Source organism: Fomitiporia mediterranea, assembly GCF_000271605.1.
Source record: "Fomitiporia mediterranea MF3/22 unplaced genomic scaffold FOMMEscaffold_9, whole genome shotgun sequence".
NCBI lineage: Eukaryota > Fungi > Basidiomycota > Agaricomycetes > Hymenochaetales > Hymenochaetaceae > Fomitiporia > Fomitiporia mediterranea.
Window position 1 is genome coordinate 1,882,395 of NW_006760394.1, and position 12,690 is coordinate 1,895,084.

The 12,690-nt window shown below is 45.5% G+C and overlaps 3 protein-coding genes across 3 annotated transcripts; 1 reads left to right on the forward strand and 2 right to left on the reverse strand.

Annotated features, from left to right (window-relative positions):
- Positions 1–4,381: 4,381 nt before the first annotated feature.
- Positions 4,382–8,795, forward strand: FOMMEDRAFT_142411 (copper radical oxidase; the record flags this gene model as incomplete). The annotated part of the gene is made up of 16 exons (XM_007269277.1): positions 4,382–4,481; positions 4,680–4,719; positions 4,782–4,951; positions 5,022–5,214; positions 5,283–5,666; positions 5,728–5,858; positions 5,993–6,074; positions 6,398–6,523; positions 6,578–6,708; positions 6,765–6,946; positions 7,005–7,107; positions 7,157–7,401; positions 7,458–7,949; positions 8,005–8,440; positions 8,494–8,694; positions 8,752–8,795. The coding sequence occupies 16 exons, from the start codon at positions 4,382–4,384 to the stop codon at positions 8,793–8,795; spliced, it is 3,060 nt and encodes a 1,019-aa protein (XP_007269339.1).
- A 787-nt stretch (positions 8,796–9,582) lies between these two features.
- Positions 9,583–10,119, reverse strand: FOMMEDRAFT_159306 (uncharacterized protein; the record flags this gene model as incomplete). The annotated part of the gene is made up of 2 exons (XM_007269278.1): positions 9,583–9,756; positions 9,799–10,119. 2 exons carry the CDS (start codon positions 10,117–10,119, stop codon positions 9,583–9,585), a joined length of 495 nt encoding a protein of 164 aa, XP_007269340.1.
- Positions 10,120–10,287: 168 nt separating this feature from the next.
- On the reverse strand, positions 10,288–11,536 carry FOMMEDRAFT_159307 (uncharacterized protein; the record flags this gene model as incomplete). The annotated part of the gene is made up of 3 exons (XM_007269279.1): positions 10,288–11,285; positions 11,348–11,446; positions 11,500–11,536. The coding sequence occupies 3 exons, from the start codon at positions 11,534–11,536 to the stop codon at positions 10,288–10,290; spliced, it is 1,134 nt and encodes a 377-aa protein (XP_007269341.1).
- Between the last annotated feature and the right edge of the window lie 1,154 nt (positions 11,537–12,690).

Consider the following 12,690-nt stretch of genomic DNA (forward strand, 5'->3'; position numbering starts at 1 on the left):
ATCACATACGGTCCCGCTCACCGCGTTAATGACTGCATGACTCGTCCGCCGCAGCGCCACGCGTACCTCTCGGCAGCACCAATAGGGGAGGCAGAATCCATTCCGAAACCCTACGAAACCCTACGATTTTATTACGAGATATTAATTCTGCTTCCTGATTGGCTGGAAATTAAATCTAAAACGAACTTTCCGGGCTTCGGAAATATTGGTGCAAATAGGGAACAATGTGTATTACCAAAAACAGTAATGTTAGTTCTCACACAAGACCAAGTCACGGGATCTCAGAACTTCTCATCCAGTAGAAAAGGCCCAACAATCTCACACGTTTTGCAAGTATCCCAGACCCAGACATGCTAGACGTCATCAATAGACCCAAGATGTTGGAAAAGGTTAGCACGTGTCGATCTGCAGCGCAGCGAAATTTCAATAGGCACTGTCACACAGCCTTCTTCTCAACTTTGCTCTACAGTCACAATGCTGTAGTGCTTCATTTCTTCTTGCCAAAATAATATTTTTATTTTTAAAAAACAAACAAGCATTAGTATAATCCTATGTATAAGAATAGTGAATCCGTGCTCAAAGATTTTCCCTACACAGGAGGCAGATTCGCATTCTGTAGCCCTGGGAATTTATTACAAAATCCAAAAGCTCCTACCTGATTGGCTGAAAATACATTCTGAAACAAAATTTCCAGACCTCAGAATTGGTTTTTGCCTCTGGTGCTAGCTGCTTTTATAAGAGTTAATACTGATTGACTCAATGTGGCTATGTTTTCAATTTTGGTCTTAAATTATTTCTACAAAAGACTCTTTTCATAACAACAGTTCACAATAGTTGTATCTTCCTTGAGAAAATTTACACATACTCTTATGTACATGTAGTATCTAAATTTATGCAATATAGTTTATGTATACTTGTTGGAGACAATTTGTATAAGCAGTATCAAATCTTATACTTACAGTATGTGCTCTTTTTTATTTTTTCTACAGACATTCTGCAGCAATTATATTCCCTATATTTATAAATTGAAAAGATGGACCACTTGAAAAGAGAAGTCACAAGATAGTTCTGGACACAATGCAGGAAGTACTGGCAAAGCTATGTGAACTGCCTACATAACACTTATGTATGAGATAAGGCATAGTATTAATTGCATATAACCGTTCTAACGAACTAGAAGGTCTCTCAATTACGATACCCGTTTCCCGATGTAAATAAATCCAACGGACATCAGAAGTTAGAAAAATACTTCTAAACGCATTCAGATAAACTCAACAAGTAAATATGCCTTTATACAACCTAGACGCGGAAAATGAGCAGATCTGACTCTTGGTGCGTGGGTTGAACTGTTTCCACAACATGATTCTAGACGAAAAGGATAAGAGCTTCGATGACTAGAATGCTTTTAACGCAATGCGTCTATCTCATGCATATGCCCATGAACCTTTCATGAGCATAATGAGAATTCACAGCTCCAAATGAAAATGATTCTAGCGCATAATGATAAACTCAAAGATAAGACAGTGTACCGAGCAGACGCACAACGGCAGGCCTTGTTCGGCATGGAATCATTCACTTCTCTTTCTTCGCGCATCGGCATGTCTCATTATTTTTGTGGCATACTTTAAAGCGGAATCGCCATTGCTTTAGGGGTAAGTGAATGAACTTGTGCTTGAGATGCAAGATAAAGAGAAGGACACACATGCATCGGAAGGCTCGGGTCATGTAGCAGCTCTACGATACACCGCGGAGTTCAGGTGACGGAACGAAGATAGACTGATAAAATAAAGCGCTTATTATCGGAAAGAATGCTGAAGCTGGCCATGTGAGCTCAGCATAAATGATCCGGGGCGCATCATACACTAAGTGCGATTTGGACGAAGACTCACCGGCACGACAGATATGACGAGGCGGATCAAGATGATTCCTTCAGACAGGTACGTTAATATAAAAACTCCCGGGAGATCCGATACGTCGCTACTGGTAAAAGGTAAGCTTAATGTATCCTTCTTGTGCCTCCGAGGTACCCTGGCGGATCCAGTTAATGGGCGTACTTTTTACTCCTTGAATTTCTACAAGACTCAGCCTCATGTAGGACAACAATATACTTACATAGAAAACAACGGGCGGACGCGTCGGAGAAATACACCATTCCACGGAGCTTGACGAACTGTCAATTGTATCGCTGGAAACTGAATTGCTCAGACTTGCTACAGAGTCAAGTTATAATTAGTTATGCGAAGTTTCTCGAGTTTGGATGGACAATTCTCTCAGAATGCTGGGTATCGAAAGTTATGCTTGGGAAGAAATCGTACCCGTGAAGCTCTTGTGCGTGCAACCCAGATATTGAATGGACAGACAGGCATTTTCACTATCCATCCTACTCCGCGATGGGAAACAATAGAAGTCACCCCTTAATCGGCAGCTTCGGATGCGCCTCTCTTTCATCTTCTCTGGATCATCGTCTTGAATGTAAATATGGTATGCGTCTACATCGGATCCCTCACACCGTGGTGAGTGTGGTGCGGTGATCGCTTGAAGTACTGAGCTGACGAAGGTTTGAAAGGGCCCATGTGGTTCAGAAGCGGAAGCCAAGACTCCGTCGGCAAGAGGCAAATCGCATCGTGGACCTGACAGCACAGACAACTGGGGACGGGGAAAATCAGGGACGGGGAAGGCGTTAGAGAACAGCAGATGTACCTGATTTTCTGTGGATTGATGTGAAAAGTTAGACTCGACGCGGACTGATTGCAATCCAGAGCGTTTCGAGTGTCCACATTAAGTATTACTAGGGTGGCTTTCGCTTCGCCGGAGGCCTACGAAAATTTGAATATAGCGTCAATCCCGCATAAGTCGGCTGTTTATGGCAAAGGTCCGAAGGTTGGACGACAGATATTCAGACTTGCGGGAGAGCGTAAGCAAACTTGCTCGCGTATCATCAGGAAACCAATATTAGCCCCGAGATTCGCGGTCTGTCCAAGAAAAACTGTACAAAGGGTGTGAAGATGATAAAAATATCACGAAATTCTCAATCCCACTCGAGCACGTTTTCGCGGTACGATCATAGGATCCACCCCACTCGATAAGCACCTCTGGCATAGCCGATGTCATTGATGAATAAGAGGGAAACAAAGCGGCTTGAAGGTGCCAGCGGGAGAGGGGGAAATGTGGCTGCGAAGATTGCAATTCAGTAGATGCTGTCAACGTATCCGATTTCCCATGTGCTGTTGTTGAGGAACGCATGATATGCGGTGACAATAATGACTCCCGGGACTTTGAAGGTCGCGAAAGTAGGTTGATGGTCAAATTTATCATAACGTAGAAGAAGGGGAAAGCTCCTGGACAGGCGTTAAAGAGTTCAGGATCAACAACCGTATCGTAATGTAATTTGCAGGTGGTCAGTCACGTTCCAAGAAACGGTCACGTGAGTATTTGAGGTCGTGACCTTGCTTGCCAACAAACTCTGTTTCCTTCTCCATTCATGGGAACAGACAAAGCCTTCTACTAATTCCCTGCGATATCGCGTGAGGCTGGATTAACACCCTTCGATGCAGCTATGACTCCACCTCAATTTAGTCCGATGTGAAAAAGCTCTGTGATACGGAGACTGCTTTAACCTGCTGGTCAAGTCAGTCCACTCTACCATGTTCATGGGTGAGCCTATGGTGCAATGGACGTGCAATGGACGTGCAATCTCCCTTATTGAATTGTTATTTCAGCATCATATATCCATTGCCAATACCAATCGCCGCCCACTGTCTTCCATACGTTCCTCATCCCCGTTCCTCTCTTCCAAGTCAAAGAGCTAAATGCGGCATTTGCACCGCTTCTGCAAACATACAGTTCTATATCCGAATTAAGCTCCGGCATCTGGCCGAATTCGCATGTAGCACATGTTTCCCGACCGAGATCCATTTAGAGTCGCCACAATCAAGGCGATGCCGTTCATAAACTTCGATTTCGCCTCTGGCAAAATTGCGCCTGTCGACCTGTATGGAGAAAGGAGAAAGCTTCGGATCTTTCTTCCGTCTCACTTGCCTGAGATCGCCATGTTAATGGATGCCGCGTACCTTGATTAACTCTAACGCATCTGTCAGTTGCAAGTCTGTCGGTGTTGTTCTCCTGGCGCTGACCGAATGAATGGCGATCATCCAACTGTATGAACTTCACAACTCCTTTCTCCTTGCACGTACGTACGCGACGCTCCCCGCCTGGGTACGGATGATTTCCTAATCAGACTTCCGTATGTGCATACAGAACAGTGCGATCTGCTCTTCCGAGATGCATAAAAACCTCGCTGGCAAGGTTGCTGTTCCCTATAACCCTGTGTCCCGCCGATAGTAGCGTACGTTGAGGGTTATACGTCGCTTTACTCTCTACAATGTCGTGGTCCTCACACTCTCTTTCTTCACGTCACCCCCTTTCCCATTTCAACGGCGCCTTGTACGCTGGCTTGCTCGTTGCCCCGCTGCTCGTTGTGCGTACTTTTGAGTCTGATATAAAGTAATTGCTAACATCTATTTTCCCAATTGGCTTACTGTCGACGTCATATTGAAATATTGGTTCTTGACCGGAATTCCAGCTCACTCCGACGACGTTTGCCTTCCCCCGCTCAGAGCTCGGCCGATCCTTCGAACCGCACATCCGTGCAGTACATTCCAAGCGTCAGAGCGTTCCAGGTTCGCTTCCTGGAAACTGGACTAGCCGAGGATGCTTCACGTATGTCGCATTCGGATTAGACTAGTCCTGCTTCTGTGACTAAAGCCTTGCCTTTGTTGAAGTGATGATCCTGCTTCCCGGACTCTCACGGGTGCAACATTTACGAGCACTACAGCGATGACTGTTGAGAACTGCATTGCATTCTGCTCCGGTTCAAACAATGGAGCCAATGGCATTCCGGCTCAGTCTTCTAGCTTCATTTTTGCCGGTGTTGAATTTGGTCAAGAATGCTGTGAGTAATTTCCTCACACCATGCTACTATCATTCATTTATTAATATTGATTTTACGTTCAATTTCATAGACTGTGATAATTTCATCGAAAATGGCGGAACAAATGCATCCTTGTCAGATTGTAACTCGGGATGCACTGGCGATGCAAACGAGTCATGTGGTGGTCCTAACCGATTAAATCTATTCTTTTCTGGTGGCACTCCACCTCCGGCACCAATCGAGGTACCAAGCGTAGGCCAATGGGGCTCTCTAGGTTGCTATACGTCCGTACTATTAACAAGCTATGTCGTAATCTTTATGGACTAACATGGTATAACAATTATTTATTTAGAGATGACGTTAATGATCGCACACTTTCTACACCCATCGGCGTAGACGGCGATATGACCGTTCCGGCTTGTGTTGCCGCATGCCAGGCGGACAACTTCCCGCTCGCAGGTCTCGAGTTCGCGACTCAATGCTTCTGCGGGACCAGCATTGAGGGCACAGGCGCTCCCGCATCGTCTGGCTGCAACATGGTTTGCCAAGGAAACTCCTCAACTCTGTGTGGTGGACCGAATAGGTTGAACTTGTATAACTTCACGGGAACAATCACTGGCCCTCCTGTTGTTAATCCACCCGCGGGCGGCGGAGGTGGAGGTGGAGGTGCAAATCCAAACGTTCATCCCGTTCTTTCGGGGCTGCCTACCCCTTGGAACTACAGCGGCTGCTATGTGTAAGTGCTTTCTTTTTGTGCGTGTAAGCGTCTCAACCAAAAAAAAAAAAACTTCTCCTAGAGACAACGCTCACGGGCGCATTTTGGGTACTGAGCAGCCTGATAACGATTCGCTCACCGTGGAGTCTTGCATTGACTTCTGCCAGGGAGGCAACTTCTCCTTAGCCGGCATGGAGTTTGGAGTACAATGCTGTAAGTTTGCCTTAAATTAGCAGTGTTCTGTTCGCACCCTTCTTGTGCGTCTAGAAGTAGAACCAGTTGCCACTCGCTCCATCTACAACTTTTCGGTTCTGAAACGTAATTCGATATTGACCGTCTGATTGTAGTCTGTGACAACGATGTAATCGACGGTGGTGTTTTAGCCGCCTCTGACACGGATTGCAACATGGCCTGCGGCGGCAACTCGACGTAAGTTGATTTATTTTACTTCTGGCTGTATGCGCCAGTGCGAGATACGATCTCTTCCGACATCCATCACTTGACGCCACTGTAATTGTATACTGACGGCAAATCTTCGCTATTCTTCTAACTGACGCATGGCATCTGGTTGACGTTGTGGTCCGCCTCGTACGCAATTGATCTGCTCGATCACTGCTTCTTGGTCGATCCGACCCCGTAATCTGGCCCTCGGCGCGAATTATGAATACCCCGCTCTCATGACCGCTCTAACTTCACCACCGCATTCGGACTACCTTCTTCCCGCATGGGAATCCCGTTCCTTATGCATCTAGCGAAGCGTGTGGCGGTCCGAATCGGATGTCCATATACTCGACGTCCAGTAACGTGACGACTCTGCCAGTTCCAACACCTCAAAACACTAGTTTGCCCGGAAACTGGAAATATGTCGGGTGTCTCGCGTACGTCCATATTATTTGTCTTCTTGCCGTACTTTGTTCTCATTCGATTCGTAGGGAACCTGGAGCCGATCGCGTTTTCCCTTATCAGATTATTTTGGAGAAGAATAATTCGGCGACCAATTGCTTGTCACTCTGTTCGACCTATGGCTACCCCGCGGCAGGCATGGAGTTCGGTGATGAATGCTGTACGCCATTTCGAGTTCCTCCTGTCCATATTCGTCAACTAATGATCGACTGAAAGGGTGTGGTGATGTCGAGGATATTGCTAATAACGGCGGTAAGAATGCCTCAGAGGCCGACTGTGCTATGGCATGCTCAGGCGACCCGATTCATCTCTGCGGTGGTGCCGAACGCCTCAGTCTCTACGAATGGGAGGGCGGCATTAACACATGGCACACTCCAGCAAATACTGGGCGCTATGAGGTACGTCTCATTTCTTCCGACCGCGATAAAAATTACTTTAATGACTGAACAACTTTAGTTCTTGATTGGTGGTCTTGTAGTACCGCTCATTGCTAACCTTGGCATTAACGAAAAGGTCCAATTTCTCGAGAAGTTCGGGACAGGACCGCCTAATTCAACGGGTAACTTATCACATGTTGCAATTATCTTTATAACTCATTGGATTTATAGGTGCCTACGAACTGGATCTATCACTCACCGATGACTTCAGTAAAGCATGGAGGGAAATGCATGTCAAGACGGACGTCTTCTGTTCTGCCGGCTTGACTCTTCCAGATAAAGCTGGTCGTCTGATCAACGTTGGTGGTTGGTCATTGGACTCGACTTTCGGTATTCGTTTGTATACTCCGAGCGGATCTGACGGCGTCAACGGGACTACGGATTGGGAGGAAAATGTCCAAGAGTTGACCCTCCAGGTACGCTGTTCTGTACAGGTTATGACTATCACGGCCATTAATTGTATGCCACACAGAATGGTAGATGGTACCCTGGTGCGATGATAATGGCTAACGGTACCATTCTCGTCGTTGGTGGAGAGAATGGTAGCAATGGACCTCCGGTTCCGACGCTTGAAATTCTTCCTACTCCTGCGGGTGGATCAACAGTCCTCACCATGGACTGGTTGCAACTCACGGATCCGAATAACCTTTATCCCTTCCTTTTCGTCCTTCCTTCGGGAGGTGTCTTCGTCGTCTACTACAACGAAGCGCGTATCCTTAATGAAGCTACTTTTGATACCATTAAACAACTTCCCAACGTTCCCGGCGCCGTGGACAACTTCCTGGGAGGACGTACCTACCCAATGGAAGGCACCGCCGTTATGCTTCCTCAGTCAGCTCCTTACACAGATCCGGTCACAATCCTTGTATGTGGTGGCTCGACACCTGGCCCTGCTATCGCACTCGATAATTGCGTGACGACCCAGCCGGAGGTGGAAAATCCTCAATGGACCATTGAACGCATGGTGAGTTTCTCATTCTTTACATGTCATTTAGGCACTTAGCTTCGCACCATCGCAGCCCTCGAAGCGCGTCATGACTTGCATGGTACCTATGCCAGACGGCACATACATGATCATGAACGGAGCGCAACAGGGAGTAGCTGGTTTCGGCCTTGCGACAGATCCAAACCTGCAAGCACTGCTGTATGACCCGGGCCAGCCAATAGGATCGCGTTTCTCCATCTTGAACACGACGATCGTTGCACGCTTGTATCATTCTGAAGCCATATTGCTGCCTGACGGGCGTGTACTCGTTTCAGGATCCGACCCGGAAGACCCGAAGTTCCCGCAGGAGTATCGTGTCGAGGTCTATATTCCTCCATACCTTACATCAGGCCTGACACAACCTTCCTTTACCATTGAGAACACGGATTGGGCATATGGCCAGCAAGTTCCCATCACGGTGACTCTTCACCAAGGCACGACGAGTACAATGAGAGTCTCTCTTATTGGAGGTATGTCTTCTTCGTTATTGCAAATTATACAATATGTAATTGCTTGTTTGCAGCGGTCTCGAGTACGCATGGTAATAGCATGGGCGCGCGCACAATCTTCCCAGAATTTAGTTGCTCGGGCAACACTTGTACGATTACTGCTCCGCCTAACGCTCACGTCAGCCCCCCTGGATGGTTCCAACTCTTCGTACTCGACGGACCTACACCTTCCCACTCCCAATGGGTCCGCATCGGAGGCGATCCTGCAGAACTCGGTGCGTTAACATTGGAAGTCGCAAAGCATCGACTAATCACCTTTTTTTTCGTAATAGGTAACTGGCCACCGTTTGACGACTTCACGCGTCCAGGTGTTTGAAGCCTGTCGCCTCCCTCACCTGTGCCATGGTAAATTACCATAGGAATGCCATAGCTTTGTTATATCTGTTATAAGTTAATGTATCTGTTATCCTATCTTTCACCACATTCGTTAAATTCCCGTCTCCCCTTTCTTCGATCCTTTGATTATGTTGCAGTGTTTTTGTGGGACTTTGCAGAGTAGGTAGCTGTAACCTTGTTTACTGAGATGGATATCAATTACTCGTGTTGGCTCGATCAGTTCAAATGAGCGACTTCCGTCAGAGATGTATCCTCGAATGTTCTCTCATACACAACGCATGCCATTATTCCCATTTGCAATTCTCAAATGAAATCGATAAATATGCAAAAATCCCAATTCCCCATTCAATACATGCGAGACGATTTCGTTAATGAATTATAAAATCATTGACATTTTAATAAATAAAAAGGAACCATACAGTATTTCAGATAACGAGTTTATCCCGTAAATAATATCTATTCCTTTCTAGACATAAATTCTGAGTTTTCTAGCGCATATATGTATGCTTTGAGACATGTTTGCAGTCAGGGTCTATCGCGACGTTTTTTCGCTCTGAAAATGCGTCGAAATTCATTTCTACGTATTTGTTTTATACCCAGTACAAATCTACGTTCGTTATTTGATAAAGAAGTGCAGTAGTCTTATGAGTGGACGTAAAATCTAGTACAGAGGGTTGCATGAGTCAGGTTTCATGTAAAGCGACGAACCAGCGTATTGGCAGTCACGTAAGTTTGCCACAAGAGGCAACGGAGCAATTGGCTGCGTGTCAAAAAGAATCAGCTTTCAGAAAACTCGAAGCCCGTTCATCTTGTAAAGTAGAACCGAAAGGTACATGGTGAATAACACTATTCGAGACAAGCGCAATAATACAGCCGGATTCTTCGGGTAGCTCCTCCACCACTTCTGTTTCCAGAGAGCCGGATGCAGACACGGCCTCCCTCTTTTCTATCATGTTAATACTGCGAGAACAATATTTGCATACCTTACTCGCATCAAGAATAAAAAGGTTAAGTTCGTACGCTCCCCAGTTCTTAGTAAGAGTACTGTAAAGATCCTCTGGACGCTGTACTACGGTGTGCTCTTGGTTTTCCTTCGGACGTCGATACGTTCCTTCACATCCAAGCAGAGGTTGGAGCGCGAGAGCCTTCGTACACTTTTCCCGGAGGCAAAGGCGCGGGCACGGACAGCAATGATGACAATTCCAGTGCCCATGCTTCAAGAGATGCCTGTACTCGCATTCACGATAGATGTTCTGGATAGGATAGAAAATGCTTAGGGTTGTCGTTTCCCCGCTCTCACTCATAGCTCGTAGCATACACCCAGGTAGGTATTTGCAATCTTCTATCTTGAACGTTTTTCCAGACAAAATTCTATAATCGTAGATTCGCGGATGCAGGAACCATTCTCTTCGGAGGGCTTTGCATACCAGACTAAAGGCGCTGTACGTCTCGGAGTCAACCATATCCATGATTCAGATAAGAACGTCGAAGGGAATGATTGTAATTACACCTCCATCAATGCAATGTGGTCGAAGGTAATGAGCGATGAGATGAAGGCCAGTCTCCAGACCCTCAAAGCCAAATGCCGCAAAAAACAGTATAATATTGCTGTGAGAGACGTGCAGTGCGCCTGTCACCGCGCCAGATATCATCGCAATCGCTATGTGGTGGATGGAGAATATGATGAATGTGCAGTCGTCTGTCCTATTTTCTCGTGCGTGTTCAATTGTGAGTCCGATATTGGATTGCAACTGTTCCAGCGTCGAACAGTCTAGAGTAACGAAAATAATGCAACCTCTGTATCTATAAAAAGCACGTGGAGGTCTTCTAACTGGATCACCGAGATATGGGTCTGCAGGCAGACTGGAAAGCATAAAGCCTGCAGGGGATGCAGCACACAACAGAAGTTGGGCATATGTTTGAAGCGGTTCCGCATCATCGCCTTCTACAAGAAATTTGCTTTGCATATCAGTGTAGTGATACATCATGAGAGCTCGAATGATGGTTGATGAAAGGACCATGCTGAGCTTGCCGTCTCGATGAGGCATCCAAGTGGACTCATTGATTGTCTTAACACTCAAAGCCACAGTCCTGTAAGCAGCAAGGCCTGCTTCTGATACAGGCTGCAGCATCAGTGGAACACGATGGCAGTGCTGACTCGGTGTATCGGGGCGTAGGCAGATTCCATGAGAGTCGGGGTCCAGATATTTGATCCACGCTTTTCCATCGTCTCCTCGGGGAATATTCCAGAGAGGGAAATGCGCATTGCCGACGGAGAACCGTTCCTCTGAGAGGTCAATGGTGTATTCATATTCATAATTGGGCCAAAGGCCACTGCGATAACATTCAAAGCCCGGCATCTGAAGATACGGTTTAATGTCTTCTTCGTCAACTTCACCAAGCTCTTCTTCCAACTCGTTGAGTCTTTCCAATTCAGATGCGTAGAAATCCTTTTGTTTTTCGAGCCACTCTTTTAACAAGCAGCAAAATATTGAATAGTCTTCATTTCCCAGTCAGACTAATTGACGTTACCTTTGTACTCGTCTTCATCGGTTGGAACCGTTGCAACAAGGTCCGTTCCACAACCCTCTGGATCTCCATAGTGATGTCTTGCTTCTGCAAAATGTAAGCCTAATCATTGTTTTAGCAACTTGAGGGACTGCATTTGCAAGGAATGAGTATACTGTCATGGACATAGTTTACTATGCAATAGCATCCCATTGTGCACAGTCCGGATTATGGTCTAAGGATAAACCCATGCATGGCTGGTGACAATGTGCCACTGACAACTATGCGAACGACTTACATAATCTCGTATCTCGACGTCATAAACTTAGCTACACTACCCATCTCAATTCAGTAATGAGAGAGCAAATAATGGTTGATGAAATGTCCATGCTCAACTGGCCATCTTGGCAGGGCATCCAGGTGGACTCAACAATTATCTTAACACTTAGAATCAGGTTAAGCCACAGTCTTGTAAGCAGCAAGCTCTGCTTCCGATACGGGCTACAGTATTGAATCTACACTGTAGTATCTTTTCCTTGGGAGATATTCCAGGGAGGGAATCCACATTGCTGACGGAGAACCATTCCTCTGAGAGGTCAATAGTGTATCCATATTCATAATTGAGCCATAGGTCCCCATGATAACATTCGAAGCTCGGCATTTGAAGATACAGTTCAATATCTTCTTAGTCAAATTTACCAAGTTCATGTTCCAGCTCTAGACTCTAGTGGTTTTCCAGCTCATATGCACAGAACACTTCTTCTTCAGGCAGCTCTTCCAGAAAGTGGTAAAATATTGAATCAATACTCATTTCCCAGTCGGACTGATGCATGTTACCTTGGTATTCGTCAGAAGGAATATTATTGGACATTCTGCATCCAGGTGTTAGGGCCTCTTTTGGATACCAACTTTGGTTCATCTCTGTAACAGGCTCAAATCCATCAGGAAGGGTAAGACTTTCATTCTCAACAGTATCCCAAGTATGAAATGTGTTGAACAGTTTAACAAAGTTGCCAAGTTCTGAGATATAGCTAACATTACAGTCAAAAACCGCTCCTTTAAACACAACCGTTCCTTTAAACAGACTGTAATATCTTACTCAAATCTTAATATTATTTTATGAAAATTTAATACAAGGTATTACTATATGACCCGAATGTATATATAAGATTTGAGAGAAATTGAGCAAGAAATAAAATTAAGAAAAATCAGACAGTTAAAGAATTTAGTAAAATTGTCCTGTAGTAAACTTTGCAAATTTTCTGGTGATATTTCTATTAATCCAATCAAGTTGAAACTTTGCATATATGATTATTAGTATCCAAAATATGCAATTCTGCAGTTTTTATTTTAATACACTGAGTTGT